This window comes from Calidris pugnax, unplaced genomic scaffold, assembly GCF_001431845.1.
Source record: "Calidris pugnax isolate Ruff unplaced genomic scaffold, ASM143184v1 scaffold133, whole genome shotgun sequence".
Lineage (NCBI taxonomy): Eukaryota > Metazoa > Chordata > Aves > Charadriiformes > Scolopacidae > Calidris > Calidris pugnax.
In genome coordinates, this window is record NW_015090977.1 from 5,633,489 (window position 1) to 5,658,586 (window position 25,098).

A 25,098-nucleotide genomic window follows, 5' to 3' on the forward strand; every position below is an offset into this window, starting at 1 on the left:
TCTGCTGCTTCTCACACCTTTTCGCTCAGTTCCCTTCCTCCCCATCCTTCTTGATGGTCCTCAGGACCCTCTAGGTGGTCACCCCACTTGTGATGGATGCCCAGTGGGACAGGGCTGTTGGCCTTGAGACCGGCCAGGTTCTACACGCAGCTCTGCACCAGGGTTTGCAGAGAGGAGGAGCTGAGCCATGGCACTGCCCGATGCTCACAGAGAAACCAGAGAGAAAATACCGCTGGGGCAGCTGGAAGTAGGTGGGAAGACTTTGGGAATAAGGAAAAATAACTCTTGGAGAAAGCCCCCGGTGCTGTACCTCGTAGTGGATGAAGGTGGCAGAGTCGTGCAGCTGCATGGTCTCCCTGCGGACGGGGGCGTCGTTGGTGGCCAGGGCCAGGCAGCGCAGCGTGTCGATGCCCATGCCCCAATCCCGAATCTTGCTCAGGATCTTCTCCCGCACTGGGGCCGTCAGGGGGACCCTGGCAGTGCCCACACGGACGTGGGTGCAGCGCTCGATCACGCTTTCTGGGGCACCCTGGGGGAAGAGAGGAGGTCTTAGGGGGCTGGGATGAACCTGGAGGATGAGCATCTCTCTTACCAGCACCCAAGGAAGTGCTGGAGGGAGGGAAGGCACCGAGTTTGGGCAGAGGAGAAGGTGATGTCCCCAAAACTCCACCATGTACATCCCAGCACGGCAGCTCAGCGCGCTAGATGGCAGCCTCCGACCGAGCACGGAGGGACGGCGGGAAGGACGAACCCGCGTCAGGTCACCAGCCAGCGGGATCTGCTCCACGGGGGATCCCTCTGACTCCCTCAAAACCCACACACACGGCTGCCTGGGATACTCCTGCCCCACAGATTCCCTCTCGGATCTGGTTTGGTCTATAAATCTCTATCAAAAATACGTGCCGCCTGCAGGACGCGCAGCGGATGCTTGTGATGCCTTCGTGATTCAGGAAAACACGTCCTTCAGCATCGCAGCATCTCACCCCCCTCCCTTCTGACCTTACAAAGGACCCCCGAAATTGCTTTTTAATATCAAACTTGCAATCTTTCTATTGGGTCCTCTTAAAAAAGCTCGCCCAGGACCGGCAAGCCACAGATGTGGAGGCTCCAGAGGGTCCCGACCTGACCCGAAGGACAGAGTTCACCCACCCAGAAGAGATCTCCCAGTGGGAACAACAATATACAAATCTTCTCAGAGTCAGCAGGGGGAAATTCCTGCCGCATCTCTTCTCTTGGGAAGAAAATGCCCTTTAAAATGTTATTTTATTTCTGGTTACAGTGGAAAGCTGGACATCACCCTTTGGGCATTACTGGTGTCCGGAGGGTCCAAGCCTTTAATAAAGGCAAGCACCCAAATTTTACCCAGGGGCAGCTTCCCCCTGGCCCCAGCACGAGTGCTCTCAGTGCTTTTTCCTCCCTCTAAATCATTTTACTCCTTTTTTTTTCCTATCAATACTGCAAAGACTCACCTCCTCCCCCACCACACCAGCCTACCTGCCAGCTCCTGGACCCCCAGACAGCTACAGGAGGGGACAAACTGACAAAGCATCCCTGCCTGCTGCACTAAGGGCCAAATCCTGCCGGGTGTGCGTGGGGAAGGAGGATCCTGCAAGGTGCTGAGGACCTTCTCCCCTACCTTGACGAACATCTTGCTGCCAGCGGAGTTGTGGCTGGGGCTGGTGGGCGTGCAGTACACGGACATGGACTTGCGGTCACGGGAGAACTCCAGGGTGCACTCCTTCTTCATCAGCTGCTTGATCTCCTGCAGGGACAGCGTGGGGCTGAGCTGGGACGTGTCGGGGACACAGCAGCCAGCGCTCTCCACCCTGGCTACTAACCCTGCTGAATGGGCACAGCACCGGTGATGGGAGAAGAAAAGCAGCCACAGAACCAGGAGGGATGGCACAGTGCAAAAAGCAGGAGGAGTTTTCCCTATGCAGATTTTTTGGGAGACTGGGCTGAGTTCCAACCTCAGGGATCACCCGTTCTGAAGCTCCATGTGGACCCATGGCCCCAACATCAGCCCCCCAGGGACACTGCACTATCTGCTTTGAAAACAGCCAAGGAATCGCATCCTTGTGGCAGATCAGCCCCTTAGATCACTGCGAGTGGTTATTGCTGAAATAAAGCTGTCCCAACCCCCTCCTCTGCCTCCTGTCCCCCGGCACTGGAGCTCACAGGGTGTCCCCCACTCACCGAATTGCAGGCGTTGGCTCGCTCCACCTTGGAGAGTTTGCTGGTGTTGGTGTTGAAGACGTTCATCTTCTCCACCAGGCACGTCAGGGCTGTTTCAGTGGCTTCCCCCACCTTCTCATAGACTTTTTTGGACTAGAGGGCAGGAAAAAATAAAGGAGCTCAAGCTTTTGAGCATGTCCTCTACCTGCTGCTCTGACCAGGGGTGCTGTCATCCACTGCACCATCCCAGGGATCCCAAGAGCATCACCCCGGGATGGGTTGAAGCCAGGACAGAGGATCCCAAGGGATAAACCTCCACTCCAAAGGGACCCACAGGAAAGGGAAGAGCATCTTCGGTGTCCCCCCATGCCCTGGTGTCCCCCTCACCTCGTTGTAGTCCAGCGAGGAGTCATTGCAGAGGGCACAGATGGTGGCCAGCTCCACCAGCCCGTCGTACCGCCCGCACTGCACTGGCTGCTCGTCCTTCAGGCTGCGGGGAGAAAACAACCCCCCAAAGCCTTAAGCCGAATTCAAATTACACTTAGCTTCTCTATATCCATTGTAAAATTCCCCGAAAAGAGGGAGAAACAGCTCCGGGTTTGGCAATAAACACACCTGGGTTCACATTTTGTGCTTTACCAAATGGGCAGGACTAATTGCAAATAAAATGCCACAGGAGGCAAATAAACCCTGGGAAGTGCCCTAGAATAAAGGGGGCCGCAGAGGAGCTCAGAAGAGCGTTGGACCTGAAAGCAGGGGCTGTCAAAAGGCTGATTATGAAGATGATGGATGAGAAAAGGGGCAAAGAAATCCAAGTTCATGTCCACTCCCCCAGGGTTTTCCAGCTGCCGGGGATCCAGAGGAGCTACAGCGAGTCTCTTCTCCTCCCCGTGATGCTGCTTCACGCTCCGGAGAGCTGGAGGGCACCCGAGGGAGCATTTAAAAGCAGCAGACAAATTTAATGACTGCATTGCTGTGGCTGGCTCCAAGCAAGCAGCGAACTGTGGCCTTTGCTTCCTAAATAGCAGCTCTTTGCTATGTAAAGGAGCACAAACATCACCGGAAAGTAGCAGCCCCGAACACAGCAGGGAAGCTGGACGCTGCTTCTCGCCCAGTGGCAGAAATGGCAGCGGTGATTTTCAGGGGAAATAGAAAAAAAAACCAAAAAAACTTATCCCGGTTCCAGGAGAGGTAACTGCAGGTTAGAGCTGTATAAACCCAGCCGGTCATCTGCTCGCTGGAAAAATAATTTGTCAGGCATTTATTAGGATCAGTTTATTCCACTGCTGGTTCCCAATGGAAAGAACAGTTTGGAGCCCTTGTTACAGCTCGGGAGCGGAAAACAGGGAGCGGCCAAGAAAATCTGAAAAATCTGTTTGCTGAGGGACAAGAAGCCGCGCTGGGCTGAGAGCGGGCAGGGGAGAGCTGCCTCCTGCCCGGAGGATGCTGCCTGGCCTGGCTCGTGGGCAGGGGGAAGGAGGGAGCCTGCAGGCACTTGGGATCAGGTTTTGATGTTTGGGAAGGTGGAAATACCAGGGATGGCTTTTGCAGCCTGTGATCCCCTGGAATGAGCTGTGGAGGGATGGGGGGGATACATCCCCATCGTTGTCTGTCCCTGCACGGAGCTGGGTGAGATCTGTGTGCTGGGAAAGGCAACGTGCTGCTGGCTGGGGGCTGCACTGGGATGTGAGCAAACCCAAGGTCAAGCATGTAATATCCCCCACGCTGAGGCCAGGCTAAAGGAAAACAAGCATTTCAGTCCCACCAGCCCTGGAGGAATGGGGGGGGTTTCTCTCCGTCCTCATCCCCACCTCGATGTGCATTACACAGAGCTGAACCAAAACTCAAAAGCAACACAACTTGTTGCAGACCAACACAGAGCATCCCCACAGGCAGTCCCTGGAGAGGGGACATGAGCTTCGGAGGTTAGCAGACATGAGTTCAGCCCCTCAGTCCTCCTCATTTAATTGAAACGCACTGATTGATACCGGTTTATGACCTGGCTCACTTTTTAATGGAGATTCCTAGCCAAGGATCAAATTGGGTCTATAAATATTTATGAAATTAAGTCTGAGGCTGGGAGGAATTAATAGTCACTCCGCAGATGAGCAGAATGGACCGTGATGAAGAACGTGCCCGGGATCACACAGCAAAGCGAAGGGGAGCGGAGAGTGCTCCAACCACCACCTGAGCGTCTCATCTTCCTCCTTCCCAGACTTTCCCCACATCACCTCCCTTCAAAGGAGAGGGAATAAACAAACACAAGAGCAGAAAATCCCACATGTGTAATAACGCAGCAGGGAGAAGCCCCTGGTTTCCATCCCTGCTCTCAGCTGCAGCTCAGCAAAGCCCATGTTTTACCCCAAAACGTGCCCTGAAATCAATGGAATCAGCACTGCAGCCAACTCTGCTGAGGACACAGGGCTCAGGGAACACTCTCCTCCCATTTTCAAGTCCCTCCACACATCACTGGTGGCACAAGCTGCTGGTCCTGAGTCCTGCTCGGGGTGGGGGTGATGATCACCAACCGATACTGAAAATAGGTAGGCTTCAGAAATTTGGAGAATGAGCACGTACTGAGGAAAGCCTCATTCAACACCATTCCCACATTTGCTGGCCTCTCTGCTTCCAAGGCAGGCTCATTTTATCAGGATTGCTAACGAAGGGAGAGCTGAGCCCCTTTGCTGAGCAGTGGGAGGGTGGTGGGCAGAGACGGGGAGCGCATCCCTCACATCATGTTGGGCAGGAGCTGGTGACAAGGGACAATGAAATTATTTGCCCTGGCTCCCACTGAAAGTGAAGAACATCCACCCAATGCTTGCAAGTCCAGTGTGGCCAAAACCCAGATACTATGGTGGGTATCACCATAGACAGGGTTCAGTGTGGCTGTGAACCGACATGGAAAACCCAGATAGGGGTGAACTTGGGGTCCCCCAGCCTTGGCCACAACCTTTGTCCTCCCACCTCCCCCTGACTGCCCCAGGGTCACCTCGTGTCACCCGTGAAGCAGAGGGGACCCACACTCACATCTGTCCCTCGGGGGCGTAGGTGGAGCCGGTGATGGTGAACTCATGCAGGCTGCACTGGGCGCCCTCCACCTTCTCCATAATGAACATCTGCAAGAGGGAACGACGGAGACAGAGCGTTAGGCAGCCAATTTTGGGTACAACTCACTGGAGTAACTGTAACTCACCCACTGGAGACCCACCAGCCTGTACCATCCTGGTGATGGTCCCACTAAGCACAAGGTTCATCCCCCTCCCTGGTTGCCCACCCTTCCTGGCTGTCCCCAAGTCCTTCCAGCTCTCCCCTGCCTTCTTCATGTTCGCCTCCTCCAGCTCTTTTTTTCCATCGGAGAGGAGCGATGCTGAGCCAGTTCCTAAGAAGGTGCCTGTGTTTTTCTTGGAGCAGGGAAGAAGCCGGGCTCTGGTTTCCACCTCTGCCCTGGAAAGCCTCCGTGGGGCAGGATCCGACCAGCCAAGAGCTGCAGGAAGGGGCTGCCCCTGCTGCCTTTTCCCAGCCAGCTCTTGGCCACCAACTTGCCTTATGGGCTACTGGGATCACAGCTCGGCTCCGGGCACCGGCAGCGTGGCAGCTCGGTAATAAAGCCCTGAGGAACCATAAAAGTCCCACACACTCTATTTTTAGTGAGTTTTGCCTTTCAAACTCCTTCCAGCTTCTCTCTTGCTGCAACAGTGAGACCAACAAACCCCCCCCCCAAAATAAAAATACAGTAAAAGTCCTCCTTCTCCCCCAGCTCTCCCAGTCCCCCCTCGCACAGCCCACCCTTTGGGGCATCTCCAGCAGCAGCAAGAGCAGTGCCCAACCCCAGCCGGGCCGCCAGTTTGGCGACGCTTGTTTCTGCTTAATCATTATTTACGACCTGTGCTGAAGCCAAAACGTAACATAATAAATAAATAATAATAATAAAAAAAATTTTGGTTTGATGAATGTGTTTCCCCGGCCGCAAGCAGCCACGGGGAGCAGCCAGGAGGGAGGATGGCTGCAGGAAAGTGATGCCCTCAGCTCTGCAGGCCTGCTCAGCAGCTCCAGAATGTGGGTGCAGAAGCAACTGTCCCTCTCTGCCCCGTCTCAAATCATTTATTTTCCCTATTTATTTTCTTCTGTTCATTTGAGATGCTCCCCAGGAGAATGAGAAGGCATCACTCAGCACCAGAAATGCCACAGCTCCGGATACCAATCCACTTCCCTCCCCTCTGTGCTTCCTCTGGCAACTAACAGAGGTTATTTTACTATTATTATCAATGATTTTTAATAATACAAGGACACCCCACGTTGGCTGGTGTGTGTGAGACCTCCCCACTCAGCCCAGTATCCCCAGGTGCAAGCTTAAGGCCAAGCCAAGAAAAAATGGTCAAGTTTAGGGAAGCACATTTACAGCAGGTTTAGCATCGGGACACCTCGTTGGGTTTTCTCACCTCTGTATTTTACAGGCTTGGGCAAATCAAAGCAGGAGGTTCAAAGCATATGTCTCCTATGAAATACTTCTGAGCCCAAAACAACCTCTGTGCAGCCCCACAGCTTCACAGCTATTTGCAGAGATCCCTTTTGCTGGGCTACTGCCCTCAGCTCCTTTCCCAGAGCCCATCCTGGAGGCTCCTCAGCATCCCTGAAGAGTTCAGAAGAAAATCCCCAGCCAAAGGGTGGCAGAAGAGGCTCAGGACATCCCGAGCCCTTCACTGAGGCATTGAGCTCCTCTGGTAGGAGCTGCAAACACTAACGCATGAAGGACCTCAATAAAGAGAGACAAAACACATCGAGTCCCCTTCAGCAACTGGATTGCCCCGAGGTGACAGACTCCAGAAACAGAGGCAAAATGTGGCTGAAATTTCTCATTTGCTTCTGCAACACCAAAAGATACCTCCGAAGGGTGAGCATCCTTCATCTCTTTTTGAACCGTCCAACACCATCGGCCTTCCAGAAAGCCGAAATCTCCCAATCTCTTCAGAAAATGGACTCCTGTGCTCAGAAATGCCAATCAGACTCTCATTTATTAAAAAAATCTGACAGCATCCACCCCAGTCACCGGTGGTTCTGCCTGATACGGGACTGTTTGTTTTCAAACGCTCAGGGCTACAAAACAATTACTACTTTCACAATAGCAACTTTCTTATTAAAAAAAAAAAAAGGAAAAGGAAAAAAAAAAAATCATTCCAGGCCCTTTATTTTTCCACGCCTATTAAAAAAGGTGCTGCGTAACCCACAGCAACCAGAGGTTATATCAAATTTCCTGCCTGCTCCCGGCTTGCGTGCCTGGCAGAGCGAGGGGGTGGTGGGGGGGACCCACAAAGGTGTTTGCAGGTTCTTTGGGGTGATATTTCAGCAGATTTCCAGGCTGAAAAGTGTTGGGGGGGAAGTTTGCAGGCAGTGGGAACAGCCCGGAGGAAATAGCTGTGAATTAATCTGTAAAGAGGACAGGTAAGGTTCCCATCACACAAATAGTGTAATTAACAACAGGAGCGATGGAAGGAGGTGGCAGAGCTGTGTGCTGCAGCTCGGCTGGGTGGTTTGGAGGGGGCTGATGAAGAGAGATGCTCACAGAGGGGTTGCCCAGCCTCTTGCACTGCCACCAGCTCCAGCACCCAGCGAGGGGAGCCCAGCCAGCACCCCCCAAGGCTCCCCTTGCCATCATCCCTTCTAAAACCACACCAGCGATGTGGGGGGCTTCATGCAACAGGGAGATGGAAAGGAAAACATTACTATGTGCTAATGAAGAATGCACCCTGCTCCTCCTGCCCTGCAGATCTCGCCTGTCCCCATTGCTGTGTCACACAAATGTGTATATATCTGGGAAGCACTACTGGGGAGAAAGATCTGGGAGTCCTGGTAGATAGCACGCTTTCCATGCGCCAGCAATGTGCCCTTGTGGCCAAGAGGCCAATGGGATCCTGGGCTGTGTAGGGAAGAGTGTGGCCAGGAGGTGGAAGGAGGTCATTCTCCCCCTCTGCTCTGCACTGGGGAGGCCACAACTGGAATCCTGCGTCCAGTTCTCGGCTCCCCAGTTCAAGAGGGACAGGGAACTACTGGAGAGAGTCCAGCGTGGGGCAATAGAGATGATTAAGGGATTGGAGCATCTCCCTGATGAGGAAAGGCTCAAGGAGCTGGGACTCTTTAGCCTGGACAAGCGAAGACTGAGGGGAGCCCTTATTTATGTTTATAAGTATCTAAAGGGTGAGTTGAAGGATGATGAAGCCAGACTCTTTTCAGTGGTTTCCAGCGATAGGACGAGGGGCAACGGGCACAAGCTGGAACATAGAAAGTTCCATTCAAATATGAGAAAAAACTTCTTTGGGGTGAGGGTGACGGAGCCCTGGAACAGGCTGCCCAGGGAGGGTGTGGAGTCCCCTTCTCTGGAGATCTTCAAGACCCACCTTGATGCAGTCCTGAGTGATGTGCTCTGGGCAACCCTGCTTTAGCAGGTGAGTTGGACCAGATGATCTCTAGAGGTCCCTTCCAACTCTGACAATTCCTGATTCCGTAATTTTAGAAAGAAAAGGGCACTCGTGGCTGCACTGTGCCCAGAGCAGCACAGGGCATCGGGGTGCAGGCTCAGGGGGGAGAGGGATGGGAAGGATACGTCTCCTCATTTCTGGAGTATCGTTGACAGAACTACTCATCAAAAGGCAGACGAGATAGGATTGCTGTCTGGAATAGTAAGAGGCTGTAATCATCAGTCATTTACCCATCCATCAGCCCGGCAGCGGTTTCCCCCCGCGCTGGAAGCAGCCCTGGCTGATGGGCACCCACCGACGACTGTCACAGCCCCTGGGACACCCCCAGCGAGGCCTCCCCCTAATTAGTGGCTGGTTTAGACAGACACAACTGCTGAATCAAAGCACAGTGTTCCTGGAGATTAAAAAGCAAATAGCACCCACGCAACTCCTGGGCGGCTGCGCTGGGGATGGGAATTTGCACAGCCAGGCTCTGCTACAAGGTTTATTGAAAATAAACTCCTTTCTGCTGTCGTTTCCCAAAACACCAGCCATCTCCCTCTCCTGCACATGGGGTACCAGCATCTCCCCCCTCCAGCCCCATCCCACTCTGCCCCACGCAGCAGCAGCCCCGAGTCCACCCGGCCACACTCACATCCCCACTTCATGTCCTGACTCTCAACCACCCCCCTCCCACTCCTGGAAAATTAAGTTCTAGTGCATAAAAGGGTGCTGCAACTTTTAGGAGATGGATTTAAATGTGCAAGAGCAGAGCTGCAATGCCTCTCTGCCCATATCTCCCCCTGCCAGACTTCCATCGCTCCCAGGAGGTTATTTAAGGGTTGGGAGAAGGCTGTCCCTGGTTGCTCCACACCATGGGCTGGGTGAGATGGTGGTCTCAGAGACCCCCCAGTTGACCATGAGGTGAGCAACACAAATTGTGGGTTTAATCTGATTTATTAAGTGCGTTTGTGGCTTTACGGTGTTGCTGCAGAGCTGTAACCTCAGCGGACTCGAGACCACAGTAAAAGCACCAAAGTCTTGGCCAACCCAGATGGATGAAGCCCCCAGCACAAAGCCCTTTGGTTGGCACTTCCCACCCACGAGCATCTGGGGGGCACTGCTTCGCCCATGGCACCCACGAGCACCCATAAGCACCCAGAGGGACCCGGAGCTGTTGGCTGAGCCCTTAAAAAAACAGCTGAGGGTTTTAAAACAGGCTCGAAGCCTTTGAAGAGTCACTTTACAGCTCCACAGACCCGGCGCCGGCAGCGAGAAGTAAAGGGCAAGGACCACTCAACAGCATACCCTGTGGCCAAGCAGCTGTGCTCACCCAAATTAAACGTGTGCCTTAATTAAATCGCACTCAATTAATACATTTTTCCAGGTTATTGACAGGCTTTTGTGGCTTTTGCACACCCGTAACTGAGCTAGCTGCTGGGCTCAGGAGCAGGACCAGGACACACCAACGGCCACCAGAGCAAATATTGACCCAGCCGCCGCTCGGCAGGGCCACCAGCAGCCTCTGTCCTGCCTGGGTCAACGCGGGAAGCCCTGCCTGTTAAACATTAACAGCCACCTCTGGCCATCCTGAGGCCAGCCTGGCTCTTGGTATCACATCTTGGGAGTCAGGATTCAGCCAAGTGAATAACACGGATATTGGAAAGGGGCTGAGGGGAGCTGGGGTGGAGGATATGTTGAATTTTGAATTTATATTCTTTTTTTAAAGTTGCTGAGTTCATTCTGCAAATAATGATTGATTGAAAAACCCTCTTGTGTGCCCTGCTCCATCCTCCTCCTGCTCTCTCTGTCTCAGCATCCATAACCCTGTCTCTCCTGACCGCGCCACACCGCAGCAGTCGGTGGCACTTCTGCCCAAGTTCAAGGGCAGATCCTCCAGTAGGAAGTGGTTTGGGGAAGGCAGAGTCACGTCCTACCTCTCCTTCTGCAATCTGAGACCCTAAATGCTGGCGTTGCCCTTTACTCACTTCCCTGTATCACTGGGGCAGAAAGAGGGCTGGTGGGAACCTCCTCCTCATGCAAGACACGGGCAGCTTGGTCACGGCCTTGTTCCAGCGGTGTCTCATTTTAAATCATTTACAGGGCAGAAATATCAGACATTTCCAGTCATCTGCAGTTTGTGCTGAGCAAACCAGTGGCCAAAGCTCATGGCCAACTCGCAGCACGGTCACGGCTTCCCACCATGCTACCCAAGTGTCAGAGAGGAGGGACGATGGCCAGGTCCATTTTTCCCCACAGCAACACATTTTCCAAGGTTCTCCTATAAAACCGACACGCCAAGGCCATGAAACTTTCCTGAGACTCGAGGATTAATGGGGAAACTGAGAAGTATTTGGATGGTCCACGCTTTCCTAACAAGTCACCTCCCCATATGGCCAGACACGTGGGAGAGCAAAGCTCTCTGGTAGACCAGGAGCCTTTGACCTCTTTGCCAAACCACCCCAGGGATCTCTCCATAAGAAGAACTTTTCAGTCCAAGCCCAGCTGCACACAACTGCTGATGGCAGACCTTCTGCCAGGAGAGGACAGATAACCCAAAAACCATTTCACCAGGTCACAGGCATCTTCCCTTAACCTCAGGATTTCTGCTTGAGCTTGTCATGGACAGCTGGACCCACATGCTGCACTGACCCACCAGGTTTTGGCCTCACAGGTCCAGACTTTGTAATTTTGCGTGTTCCAGGATTTCTCACTGGTTTGGTTAAAAACAAGGGAAAAATAGTCAAGAGAGCAGAGGAAGCTGATCGCATTGGCTTCTCCAAGAGCTTTGTCTCAACGTCATGTCCCAGCAGAAAGAAATGCTGGAGAGGGAGACCCTGAAATAAATTGGCAACATGGCACCTCCAAACTGGTGTGCTCATAAAAATCAGTTTTCTAATTACAACCAGGCCAAGAGACATCATAAACCTCCTCACCCCAGGTCAGGCAGAGAGGAAGCTCAGGGCCTCCTACAAACCATCTTCCACGCTCACTTTGAAATTCCTAATGTGAAACAATTTTGGCAAGGACAGCAAAGCCCATCACCCCAAGATGGGGATGGAGCGGTGCAGGGTTTTGAGGGTTCACAGAGCATCCCCCCTGCATCCCAAAATACCCCCCATACTCACCCGGCAGACGGACATCTGGTTGGTGGTGAGGGTGCCGGTCTTGTCGGAGCAGATGACAGAGGTGCAGCCCAGGGTCTCCACCGAGGGCAGGCTCCGGACAATGGCGTTCTTCTTGGCCATGCGGCGTGTGCCCAGCGCCAGGCAGGTGGTGATGACGGCCGGGAGGCCCTCAGGGATGGCAGCCACCGCCAGTGCCACCGAAATCTTGAAATAGTAGATGGCCCCCCGAAACCAGGATCCCCCATGGACGGGGTCGCTGAAGTGGCTGATGTTGATGACCCAGACAGCGATGCACACCAGGAAAATCACTTTGGAGAGCTGCTGGCTGAACTCATCCAGTTTCTGCTGCAAGGGAGTCTTCTCAGGTTCAGTCTCCACCATCTGGTTTCGGATCTTCCCGATCTCAGTGTACACCCCTGTGGCAATGACAACCCCCACAGCCTTCCCAGCTGCGATGTTGGTGCCCTGGGAGGGAAAAAACAGGGTCAGAGTGGATATATGGGCATGAAACCTCTCAGCCTGAGGGGTAAATGGGTCACTAGTTGTGAAAGAAGGACACGAAATCACAGTTAAAAGTAAAGGAGACATGCTGGGATTTTATATAAACCACCCTAAAGCAGCAGGAGACCCCTCTCGCCCCTCGAGGACTTGGCTTCTGCCTGAGAGGCGTACGAGCAAGGAGGAAACTCAAACTTGCAACAGCTCCAGGCTCAACCACAAACCTTCCCTCTGTCTGTAGTACATCCTGCTTGATGGAAAACCCACTGAGATCACCCAAGGCATTTAAGGGCATCATGTGCCACAGCCTAAATGAAATCCCATGGAAGCAGGTCCTCTTTTTTATGGATTTGGGGCTCTTTATATGGATTCGAGTCTTTCTCGTGCAAGCACTCCCTTTCACTGCTCAGAGACCTTCTGTGTCCATCAGCCTCTTTGCTCAGCAACTCTGCAAAACCAGAGGAGAGGTGGGGACAGGCATAAGGTACTTACGGAGAAAAGCATGTTCTTCTTGTCCTGGTTGACAGCCCGGGGGTCAGGGATGGGGTCAGCATGTTTGATCACCGACACAGACTCCCCTGCGAGACAAGAGGGGGGAGATGAACCACTTGTTCTTTGCAGATTTGCCTTTTTGCTGCATCTTCTTTTGCCCTTGGTGAACTAAGTTAATGAAGACACTTTTCAAGGAGACTGGGCTCCTTTCCCTGTCTTTTTCACATTTTTTTTTCTGATTGATTGCTTTTCCTTCCCTCCTGCCACCTCCTAACTCAGTGCCTTTACCAGCACACAAGGGAGCTGAAATACTGGAAGCCCTTTTTGTCATCTGATCATTCACCGGCCTTCCCCGACAGCAGAGAGGGAGAATCTTTGAAATATCATAGATTATCAGTTTAAGGGCTTTTCCGGTGCTTAAAATTAAAAAAAGCCCCAAATATTGTCACCTTTCCCTGGAGTCAGGAGGCCTCATGCACCAGTGGTCCTCGTGTGATGGCTGCACGGGGGGAGTGTGGGCAGGGACTGAGCAGCCCCTCGTGAAACCCCACGTGTCGCACGGGATAGATGACTCAAGATGCCCAAGCACTGGGTGCATCTTGCCTAGGCCATGAGTTTTAAATGATGCTGTGACCTCCCCAGGTCCTCAATCTCGTTCTCCCACCCATCTCCCACCCAAGCAAAGCGCTCAGTCCAGCGACACCCCCAAAATTTGGCTTTGGGGCGGATGGCTGAGGGAAAGCTCTGCCTTCAGCAGCCACCTCCACCCCATCGCGCCTGCACGCACCTGTGAGGATGGACTGGTCCACCCGCAGGGTGGTGGAGCGGATTTCGATGATCCGGATGTCCGCCGGCACCTTGTCACCAACTACAGGGGCAAGAGAAGAGCAGCTCCATCAGGTGGGACCAGCAGCACCCACCACCCTGGGGAAGGGGGATGGCAAATCCCAACCATGCCACCACCGTTGGGCTCTGTCCCGAGGCTTGGGGACACCAGTTTGAACCTCAGTTCCTTCTGTCTCCCCTTGATTTCTATTTCTCTCTGGTCTCCAGGGCAGGGACCGGCTTTTGCTGAGAATCACCATGGCCTCATGTGGTGCAGGCACACGGCAGCACCCTGCCCGCAGCAATGAGGGGTCCAGCCCGTGGTAAACCAGGGTCCTGACCCAGGATGCCTCCTTTTTGCATTTGAAGCTTAATTTTCTATGTCTATAAAGCTTAATTTTCTATGTCTATAATTTACAAGTCAAAAAAAAGAAAGCTGGGAAGAGGCACCATCAGTTGCCATCACACATCAGGCAGGGCAGTGATGGGACCTTGAGGAATTTCTAATTTAGGGGGATTTTTACACAAAAGCAGCCAGCCCAGGGAGCGGGCAGCAGCACTGAGGGGGTGACTCGTGCTGTGCCAGGCACCCTCCACCCTCTCCCATGGCCCCACAGCGTGTCTCAGGCATCACCTCCCTCTGCAAAATTCGGCAGGAGCAAGCGCTGCCCCATCCCTGCTGTCTATGGATGCTGCCCAAGAAGAACTAACTGTGGTTGGAGCCAGGTTTGCCAGGGCAAGCGAGGGCAGGAGGAGCCGATGGGGCTCCCAGCAGGTCCCCATGTCCTACCCATCCCAGCTCCACCTCTGCAGTGACATGAACTCCTCCACCACGGCCAGGACCTCCGTAACCATCACAGGCAGTGACCACCCGCATACCCAGATATCTTTTCTCTTTTTGGAGCAGAGCTGCCACAGTTAGAGGCACAGGCATGCAGTCCTGGGGGCATCATCATCACACCCCCTGCCCTCAGCCAAACCCTAGTGTGGCCCTGCCTGCCCTATCACATCCCCATCTTTCCTCTTCCCTGCAAAACCCCCAAAACATCCCCATTTTGGAGCAGCCCGAGCCTCCCAACACCACTCTTATCCCCACTGCAGGGCTTCTTGGACCAACTGGAAGCTGCTGACACTGAAAGACCTTTCGTGGCTGAGACAAACAGCCGTCCATGGGTCTTCTGGCTTGGAACAGTGGTTACAGGAGAAAGCAGCCCTGCTGATTACCAGCCATCGACGGCTGCCCACTGAGGCACATGTGCTTCCTTAAAAAAAACAAACAAACCCACTTTTAAAGCTGCTTTTCCCGCTGGGTTTCCTCCTCCCGTCTCCTTGGCACAGAGAGGCTTTTCCTCCTGCTCCCTTATCGGCTGGACGCAGCGGCGCTCCAGGACTTTGGAAATATTGAGGCAAAGGCTGCCCTGGCTCCCGGTGCTTTACATCACGTTACACAACGCCGCTGGCCTTGGCCGCTAACCATCCTCTCAAATCCCAGACTTTAACGAGCGCTTCCTCCCGGGGCTCGTAAAACCATCCCCCCCCCCAGCTTCACCGAGCGCAGCGGGAGGAGAAGGGGCTGGCACCGCTCCACTCCCCAGCCAGTTATTCCAGCTGCAGATCCCAACGCTCCGGGATGCGGCGTGTAAACATCTGCTGCCTCATCGGACCTGCCCCACTCCCCTTCGCACCCCTTTTTTTTGTGGGGGGCTGAGATGGGGCATGCTAAGCACAGGGACTCACAGACACCCACCTCCTCACTCCCCCCCACCCCTGGAGATGTTTCCCTTAGATTTTGCAGCACCTTAAAGGGAGCAAAGGGCTCCTCTTCTCCCATGGGGAAGGCAGGGAGGGTTGGCCAACGTTGGCTCAACCTGCAGATGAAAAATTGGGTGCCAGCATCTAGAGATAGCAGTGATGTGGGGGTAGCATCTGCCCAAGGGTAGGTATTGTGATAGCATCCCAGGGGACTCGCACCACACAGGACAGACCTACGGACCTGGCAGCTGCCCTGAGCCAGCTACTGAACATGCAGTGACCACCCAAGTCTCCGAAAGCCAAGGGAAAGAGAGGAAAACGGGAGGCAGCGCTGCCCGAGCAAAGCGGGGGTGGGCAAGTGATGCAGCCCCCCGTGGGGCTCCCCGGGCAATGCCCACGCTTTTGGGGCAAGGCAGAAAGTTGGGGCTGTGGCTGAATTCCCAAGGACTCACCTCAATTCCCTTGTTACAAAAGGGCAGGGTTTAAAGAGCAACCCAACGTGCCACCATCATCCCCCTCCTGCCTTAGGGCAGCAGGTTTTCTGCTCCTTGCTGCCAGATTTAGGGCATTTGCAGATGCAAAAAGCAGCCAGTCCTGCCTGGGCTGTCCCCAGGATATCACCTGCACGTTCAAAGCTATTGCTCCTGGTGCACTTTCCTACGGGGCAGCCTGACAGCATCCCATCACTTGCCATAATCTCCTAGACCCACAATTTGCTAATTAATTTGCAAACCCCTCTAGAGGAGAGCTCAACTCTTTCCCTCCCAGTCCCGATGCCGATTGTGCCGTTAATATTCAGGCGCTGCTGGGCAGGCAGCAAGCACTCGGTTGGGGGAAAGGTGGCAGAATTTCACTTCATTAATAATGAATTAATTTAATTAAAGGCCAGGTCACCAGCTGGAACGCGTTGCTGGAGCCGGCTTGGGAGCTCTGCCAGCTCGCCCAGCTGAGGACCTGGCCGGCACTCCTCCGCTTGATCCTCCCTGCATTATTTTTATGTTCATCTTCCAGCTGAAGCCCAACTGGAAGACATAAATAACAGCGAGCTGGCTGGGCGCGGGAGGGATTGCAGCATCTTTCCACTAGCAGGGCCACGAGGAGGAAAAGGAGAGGATTAGTTTCGCCTCCCTGGGGGTTTACGGCATCGTTTAACCAACAAACAAAACGGGATGATTGAAATGCATCCTATTTAGCTCTGGCGCGGCAGGCAGGAGACCCCCCCCCAGCCACTTCTTGCTGAATGCAAAACCCTGACAGAATGGTTTGGGGGGGGAAACCTGACCGGGGAGGCAAAAGCATCCTCCAGCCAGTCCCCTCTGCCTCTTGTCCTCCCCGAATAACAAACCCCAGTTACCAAGGAAGCCTGCCCACGCAGGCAGGACCAGCGCCGCTGCCTGCACCGCTCAACCCCCCCGTGCCGGCGGCAGCGCTCGCCCGGCATCCCCTGCTGCAGCACCCAGCGTCTGCCCTCGGCCCCTGCCTTGTCCAGGGGATGTGTGTGGGGGAGTCGCTTCCAGACAGGGGGAATCTTGGTGGAAAAATAAAGTTCTTCCCAGAAAACAGGGAAACTCTCCCCAAACACAAAACCTGCACCAGGAACAGCGCTTTTTTCACTTTTCTGCCATTCTCTACAGACCCACGCTCGGGGCGAAGCCTCCGCAGGCTGATGAGCCCCCACTTTGGCCCAAATCATTTCACCTCCCTGGATTTGAGTAGAGAAACTAAAATCTCAAGTGTACGACAATGAGGTGAATCGGTGGCCATCCTTCCAGAGGGGATGCAGCTGGACGTCGCAGCAGAACCCTCCCACCTTGAGGTACCTGCCATCAAAGCCCCCCTGGCCAGCACCACCTCCCCATCCCACCCCGTGCCCTGGGGTGATGGCATCTTACCTGCCACCTCCACGATGTCCCCAGGGACAATGTCCCGGGCGCGGATCCGCTGCACCCCACTGCGGTCGGCGCGGATCACCTTCCCCATCTCAGGCTCGTACTCCTTCAAGGCTTCGATGGCGCTCTCAGCGTTCCTCTCCTGCAAGCAGAGGAGGAGCAGAGCTGGTGGTGGTGGGGTTCCTCATGCCAGCAGGCTCCCTCCCCACCCAAACCCCAGCCCTGACTTTGGCATCCATTTGCACCATGGATGGGGCAAGTGCTGCATCTTCTTCAGCTGTCTGAAATGGTCCCCACTGGCTTAAACCTCACCAGGTCCTGGATACTGCATGGACCATTGGACTTGATTTTCTCCTTCTCACTTTGGGAAGCAGCATCTCCCACTCAGATGTGTTTTTTTGCCATCCAGCAACCCCATTTCAGATCAGGTTAGAATTAAATAAATGGCCTTAAAGTGAATATCTGCAAGAGGAGGAACATCACTGGCTGAGGTGTTTGCTCATCCCCCATGATGGATACAGTGAGGTGAGAGGCAGCAGCCACGGTGACTTTCTGGTGGATGGGGCAAAAAGCTTCCCTTGGAAAACACATTTGGCCATGGCCAGGAGACAAGCAGCATGTGCCTGGATGGCAAATCAGTGCAAGATGCTAAACTCGAAACTGTAAAAGTTGCCCAAGACAGACTGAAGGAACAAGCCAGGAGGCAGCAACGACCGAGCATCTGCGCTGGGGTGTGAGCCAGTGTGGCCAACATGAAAATGGAACCTTTGAAAAATGAATTCCCAACGGCAAGAAGCAACCAGCCCTTCAAATGAAGCATCTCAGCCATGTGGAGCAGAGACCTGCGGGGCAGGGGGGGACATGGGGGTTGAGACTCACCTGCCACACCCCCACCACGGCGTTGGCGATCAGGATCATGATAATGACGATGGGCTCCACAAACGCCGTTGTGGTCTCCTCTCCTTCTTCAAACCAGGCCAGGATCTGGTAGGCAAGAGAAGAGGACCCCAGTGTGGTTGAAACAGCAAGCGCTAACATTTTAAGAAGAAGGACGGAAACAAGAGCCAACCAGCATATGGCGTTTACTGGAGAGAAGACAACCCAGAGTGGTGGCCAGCCCCACACTACTTGGTTAAAGCGGGGACCTGCCATATGCCACTGCTGGTGCTTAACTCAGGTGCCTCCACGCTTCTCCTGGGGATAACCTAATGCATAATACAAATGAAGCACACGCACGCACACAAATATTCTCACTCCATTTAACTGCTGGTTGACCTGTGCTGGGTCAACATAGCAACGCCCTGCTGCTCTGCAGCAGCAGGACCAGCACAAAGGACCTCTGACAGGGGCTCACGCCTGCTTTACCCATTAGCAGAGCCACCATGGCAGACTCGTCCGTCAAGCAGATTGCAGCAGCTCTCCAAATTCAACAACAAACGGGTCACTGCATGTTGTTTGGGGAATGTATTGAACCTTGCAAGGGACCAGCCTCCCTCCTTATCAGCCCAGGAGCCGTATCCAAAAGGAGGGGAAAGGAGACTCAGCTTTGCCATCCCACTGCCAAACACCCTCAAAAAATACATAATTCTCCATCAGCTTGGTGGGAAATGTCTCCCCGTGCAAACTTGCTCCCAAGGTAAATTGTGGGCAAAACTGAGTTAATGACTCAGTACTTGGGCACCATAAATAAGGCTCAAATCAACAACCAGGGAACAAGGTGCTGCTTCTACCCAGCACTCGCAAGGCACCACGCAGGTAGAAAGCACTAACCCTGCCCCACACGTCAGCAAAGGTGAAAAGGAAAAGCTATGTGCCCCACACTGTGGCCAGCTGTACCCGATACCTGCCCTGAGCATCCTCAGCTTGGGCTGATATCACCAGCTTGGGTATCACCAGCCTGGCATCTCTGAACCCTCCCAGCCACGTGGGCAGGAGGAAGGCAGTGAACAGCAGGCAGGAGGTACCTCCCACGCCGGCAACCGAAACGCTGCCAGTCTGGCTCTGCCAGAGGGAGCAGGGGAAAAAAAAGAAAAGAAAAATTAAACAAAAAATAAAACAGATTGGAATTTCATTTTTAATTGAAAAATGAGCAGAAGGGCTCCGGGAGGGAGACTTCACATGGGGTTTGGAAAGGCTGCCAGCCCCATCTTTGCTTCCCTATATGGTTGTACAGGCTTTAGGCAGGTCTGCCCCACTGCCTGCACCCCAGCAGAGGGGAAGGTGGTATTTAAGAGGGAAGCTGAAAGAGATAGTTACAAAGGTATGCCTTCTAACCTAAAAACAGAGGAAAGTTTGTTGATAAAACTCTTGCAGTGAGATAGAGACACATCCAAAGGACTTGTGCTATCTCAGGCAGGGTCTGCACACAGTGACAAAAAACTGTGGATCAAAGGAGAAAGCATCTCAGGACATCTGGGCTCCCCAGTTCCAGAAGGACAGGGAACTACTGGAGAGGGTACAGCAAAGGGCCACAAAGATGATTAAGGGCCTGGAGCATCTCTCTTATGAAGAGAGGCTGAGGAACTTGGGTCTTTATAGTCTAGAGAAGAGAAGGCTGAAGGGGGATCTGATCAATGCTTATAAATACTTAAAGGAAGGGAGTCAGGAGGACAGGGCTGGTCTTTTCTCAACGGTGCCCAGGGACAGGACAAGAGGAAATGGGCACAAACTTGAGTATAAGAAGTTCCACCTAAACACGAGGAGGAACTTCTTTACTGTGAGTGTGGCAGAGCCCTGGAAGAGGCTGCCTAGAGAGGTGGTGGAGTCTCCTTCTCTGGTGACATTCAAAAACTGCCTGGACAAGATCCTGTGCAACCAGCTCTAGGTAGACCCACTCCGGTGGGGGGGTTGGACTTGATGATCTCCAGAGGTCCCTTCCAACTCCATATGATTCTATGACTGAAAGCTCTGGGCAGCCCCCACCTGTCTTTGGCAGCCCCTTTTGCAACCTCACTCTTGCTGGGGCTCTGCACTTGCTCTCTCCTAACTCTAACCCTACACAGTGTTCAGGGACAACACCCATCCCACCAAAACGTGCCCAGGACTGACCCTTTCCATGGCCCTTTTCTACCTTTGCCTGGTATAGTCCTGGAGAAATAGAAAGAAGCCCAGGTAGTTGTTCGATATCACTTTTGGATGGATCAGCATTACTGAAAAGTCTCATCTTAAGTAGCTACAATGATGTTGTCACTGTGCCCTGGAAAACCACTGTACTGCTGCTACGTCTCCGTCATCCAACATGCACCTTCCTCTGGCTCTTCTGCTGCCACCCATGCCCATAAGTGCCCTGGAAGGTGCCCACCCCCAGCCTGGGGTACTTACGAATGACAGAAAAGCTGCCATCAAAAGGATGCGGACGAGGAGGTCTTCAAACTGCTCCAGCACCAACTCCCAGAGGGACTTTCCTGGTGGGAAAACATGAAGACAAGCACAGTCAGCACTCAAAATAAAATAAAAAAAACACCCAGAAGGCAGCTATTTTAGATCACTGAGGCCACTAAGACCAACAGGACCCTGTCCCCCACTTGGAGCTGAGCCTCTCCAGTGCTGCGGGCAGTAGTGAGGACATCCAGCGCCGCGATGGGGGATTCTTCTCTCCAATATTAAACACCTTCATTTCTGGCATCAGCCTGGTTTTTACTATGTCTATTTTTAACTACAGAAGCCAAATCCTCCGTGTTTCTATTCACAGCTGGTAGCCTTGCCATCAGGGGAAAGTGCTGCTCTCAGCCCGGCTTTCTCTGAGATCAAAAGCAAGATTCAAAGATCCCAAAGAGTGTCCCCCTCTCCTCGTCCCCAGCACCCTCCACCCAGACTCAAGGTACCCCCTCCTCCAGCCCACGACTTACCTTCTTCTGCAGGGAGCTCTGGAGGTTTTCATCAACAGCCCGGCAAGCGTAAGAAAGTAAAAAGTGATAAAAATGAAAAGATCAATTAGTGATTTGGGCCCAGATTAGCAATCCCTTCCCTTGTGCCCCAGCAATCCATTCAGGAGACCCCAAGATGGGGTCCTCAAAGAGGAGGACCACATCAAGACAGCTTGTCCTCAAAGTTCTCAGTCTGACACCCAGTAAGCAGCATGGGATGCTGCCCACACCAGAGAAACATCATTTCCCTCCAGCAAGTGGCTCCAGCAGCATTTATTCCTGCACTCAGCCTGCCTAAAAAAATACTCCTCAGGAGCTGCCCTCTCCAAATTCAGGACACAGAGGTCCAACCATCCCGTAAAATGCCCTGCCAGAAACCCAATATGGACCCGCTGAGGACTGTAAACTTTCAGACCACGTTTCCTATTACACAGCCGTACTTCACAGTCTGCAAAGTTCGAGGAAAGGAATCCAAAGCTGATGCTCAGATGGTTCAAACCATCCACCCGGTGGGTGCAGAGCCTCTATCCACACTGCTCGCAGCCAAACCCGAGCCTGGTCACCTGCACAACCTGAAAACACCCCAAGTGCTCCCCAACACCCGCCATGGTCACCCTGAGACTCCCATGTCCCCATGGGATGACCACTACCTTCACACACCACATATCTTGAAGGTTCCCATGGCCACCAGACAAGGCACAAACTGCAGTACCCACCAAGGGCATCGCTTTGCTTCCTCCCTCGTGCAGCTATGGGCAAGGTTTGGCCAAGGACCACAAGGTCCTGAACCCAGGGATGGCTTAGGAGTGACTGCTCCTGGTTTTGGCTGCTGATGGGTGCTGGTCTCCACCTGCACCCACTGTTCCCGTATTCAGGGTGAATCCTTTGGTTGCCCACAGAGCAGCTCCCAGGAGAGCTGGACTAAAACCTCTGCCAACCGCCCAAGGAGGGGACACCTGGACATTGCTCCTGTCTCATGAAAGTGGAGGGGGAGGAACACAAGCCATCATCACTCATCAGCCAACCCTGGGGAAGGCTGTGCTGGTGGCTCAAAGGCATCACACAGCACTGCAAGGGACAGGAAGGGTCTCAACGTCAAGGTGATGTGCACCCTTTGCCTCCATCCTTTGGTCCTCTGGGGTGGGAGGGGACTGGGCAGAAAACCCCAACCCCAAACCTCCCCACAGGTTAAAACTGAGATGGAGACCTCCCAAAAATCTGACCCAAAACCTCCGCTGTCTGCCACCTCCTTCCATGCCCTGCGGGGTGACAATAAAACAAGATGTTCCTCCAACTCCTTGCATTTCTGGGATGGAATAAGGGACCAGCTGAGGTTCAAGTGGAGTCAGCCCAAGGCAGACACACTCGATGACCCATTGCTTGGACCCCCCCAAACAGGGGGTTATCTCCGAGCACCCCCAGGGTGAAGTGAGAGCAGGAAGCGAAACCTGCTCAGGTGTTTTCCATCACCTATTTTCATTCAGAGAAATTAAAAGAAAAATAAAAATAAACAAACCAACCAAAAACAACCCCCAAACCAAACCCACCTTCACTGAATAAAGGAGTGAAAACAAGAAGCTGGGACGTGTTTACGCCTCAAACTGCACCAGCTCCTCCATGTGCTCCCAGACACACTTACTACGAGTTGTTTTAAACCCACGTCCCTCCTAGATAAGGCCATTCTGATTCCCTCCCATGGCGAGGAGCAGACAGATCGCTACGTCACGCCTATAATTATTCTTATAGCAAAAAAAAGAAGAAAAAAAAAAGAAAAAAAATATATAATCTTGGAGCAGCTTCAACATTTCGAATCACTCTGCAGAGCGTGTCAGAAGGAAAGTGGCTCATCTCCCTTTTGCAGCCGGCTCCTCTCCACCCCCGGCTTCCTCTCCCCGGCCCAGAGAACCACCAAAATTAAAAGTAGAAGAGATCTGCTGCTGCTATTTCCATCCAGGCTCCATTTTAAGGGTGCAAACGTGCGAGGTGAGAGGGCTGGGGGCAGGTGGGTGCCCCCAGGGAGGCGGCTGGGGCTCCCACAGGTCTGGGCTCTGCCGGGTTGCCCAGGGGTGACTTTCCACCCCGAGCAGCCACCCGAAACGCCGCGGTGCCTCTGGGTGCCTCTCCCGCCCCGGCCTTTGCATGAAGAGCCGCAGCGGCAGCGTTCGCCGAGCGGGGACTTTGCATGAGCTCCTGCTTAAAGCACGAAAACAGGTTTCTGTGAAGTGGGGAGGAAACACGTGCGGCGGGGCAGCCAGCCGAAATACCGCCGGCGGCAGAGTGACACCGTGCCAAGGCTCTTACCAAACACCAGCGATGCTGCTGGAGGTGCCTCCCCCCAAAAAAGCCCAGCTTTGAGTAGACTGAGCAGCAGGCACCTCCCCTGCCATCGCTGACTCCTTCCACCACCCTTCACGTGGCAGCTCAGCACCCGCTTTTGCACCAAACACCCAGAGAAAAAAGGCGGAAAGTCACAATAAACTCAAGTTTTTGGGTCTGAATCGATCAAAACCCATCAGGAAACAGAAATGTTTGCTGCTGAAGCCTCTCCCTCTCACTTCCAGTCTCATGAAGAAATTAAGAGGGTTTGCCACCCACCAAAACCCAAGTTTTATGTGTCATCCCTGTGGCACCAGGCAGGGCAGAAGGGCTGGCACTGCTGCCGTGTCCCACCCGGCCGGGAAACCCACCGCAGGCAGGGAATGAGCAAAATCCTAAATCTGCAATTCCCTCGGGACACCACGGCGAGCTCAGCCAGGCTGGAATGGAAACTCCTGGCTGGCACTTGAATAGCCCCTTTCTTTGGTGGGCGGCTCAGAGCTCAGGATGGAGATCCTGCTCTGTGCCCAAGCTTCCTGGTACGGCCAGAAGACAAATGCAGTAACACCAACAAGGGTAGAAAGTGATAAGGGTTGCTCAAAGGAACCCAAAATGGGGCCACCCACTCATACTGTAAGTTTGCAGCTTCCTGAGCTGAGCCACCCTGGTGTGGGAACCCCAGCTTGAGGACGTGTATCTGCAACTTCTCTGCTCCTGCTCTTCTGCACCGTGGATTTGGAGAGCAGAGCCAAGAAAACAGATATGGATAGAGGGCAACGGGTGCCTGGATGTCACAGGACCACTCCCAGAAGCAGGACAGCGTGCTCTCCTCCGGGTCACCGAGCAGAGAGGTGCAACCCCAATTCCACCAACCCGCAGGGCTTTGCATTGGAGGAGCACAAAACCCAGCCAAGCTCCAGGGACTGGTGGGGATTGTCACATCACCACTTCTTTCCTTGCTGTGCCATCACGTCACCCGGTGGCCACGGCCTGAGCTGGGCAGCAAGACATGGATACGAGATGGTTCAAAGGGCATGCAATGAGCCCGGCCACCCCGGGCGGACGCGGGGCTGGGTTTCGGGCTATTTTAGCCGGAGGTTAATCTCCGGCTCCTGCCAACTCAAACAGGGCTGGCAGCCCGCGGGCTGGCGCCTGCAACATGGCAGGGCACGGTAATCAGGTGATGAAAAGGTAAATAAACACGGGTGCCACCCACGAGCGAGGCGGCACGGGTGCGGGCTGCCGTCCCGGGGCTCTGCGACAGCCCTCCTGCCCCCGGGGAGACCCTGCCCCGCTTCCCGGGCCAAAGCAAACACATAAAACACAACAGGGTGGCGTTGGGGTCGCTTGAAGGAAATGTTTGAGTTTCTCCTGCTGTAACAGGATGAAAAATCCCGGGAGCAGCACAGCCCTACAGCAGCCGGTGTGTCTCCGTCGCGCACTGACGTATCGCATCCCGCTCGGCTTTCGGGGAAACTGAGGCACGAGGCGACACCTTCTCCGACGTGGAGGTAAAGCAAACCCTGGTGTGCACTCAGACCCCGCATGCGACCCACAACAGCACACATCTTGCAAGGTGAACATTGAAATACCATTATCCCCACTGTTTCAGGAGCTTCCCTAGGATAAAAAAAATCAGATTTCCCTTATGGGAAAGAATTCGGATGCCAATCGATGCCAGAAGGGTAACAGCATGATGCCCAGC

At 53.7% G+C, this 25,098-nt stretch overlaps 1 protein-coding gene across 2 annotated transcripts in view; it reads right to left on the bottom strand.

The window, feature by feature from the left end:
• ATP2A3 (ATPase, Ca++ transporting, ubiquitous) overlaps positions 1-21,085 on the bottom strand; it is a 34,816-nt gene extending 13,731 nt beyond the window's left edge. For both annotated transcript variants that reach the window (XM_014953252.1, XM_014953251.1), the window contains exons 1-12: positions 21,060-21,085; positions 20,533-20,615; positions 18,091-18,195; positions 17,215-17,353; positions 13,533-13,613; positions 12,746-12,831; positions 11,756-12,220; positions 5,203-5,291; positions 2,563-2,665; positions 2,197-2,328; positions 1,637-1,762; positions 311-529 (exon numbers count right to left, since the gene is read on the bottom strand). In XM_014953252.1, the coding sequence (XP_014808738.1) occupies positions 311-529; positions 1,637-1,762; positions 2,197-2,328; positions 2,563-2,665; positions 5,203-5,291; positions 11,756-12,220; positions 12,746-12,831; positions 13,533-13,613; positions 17,215-17,353; positions 18,091-18,195; positions 20,533-20,553 (1,566 nt within the window). In that variant the 5' untranslated portion in view covers positions 20,554-20,615; positions 21,060-21,085. The remainder of the gene's footprint in view (positions 1-310; positions 530-1,636; positions 1,763-2,196; positions 2,329-2,562; positions 2,666-5,202; positions 5,292-11,755; positions 12,221-12,745; positions 12,832-13,532; positions 13,614-17,214; positions 17,354-18,090; positions 18,196-20,532; positions 20,616-21,059) is intronic.
• Positions 21,086-25,098: the final 4,013 nt, after the last annotated feature.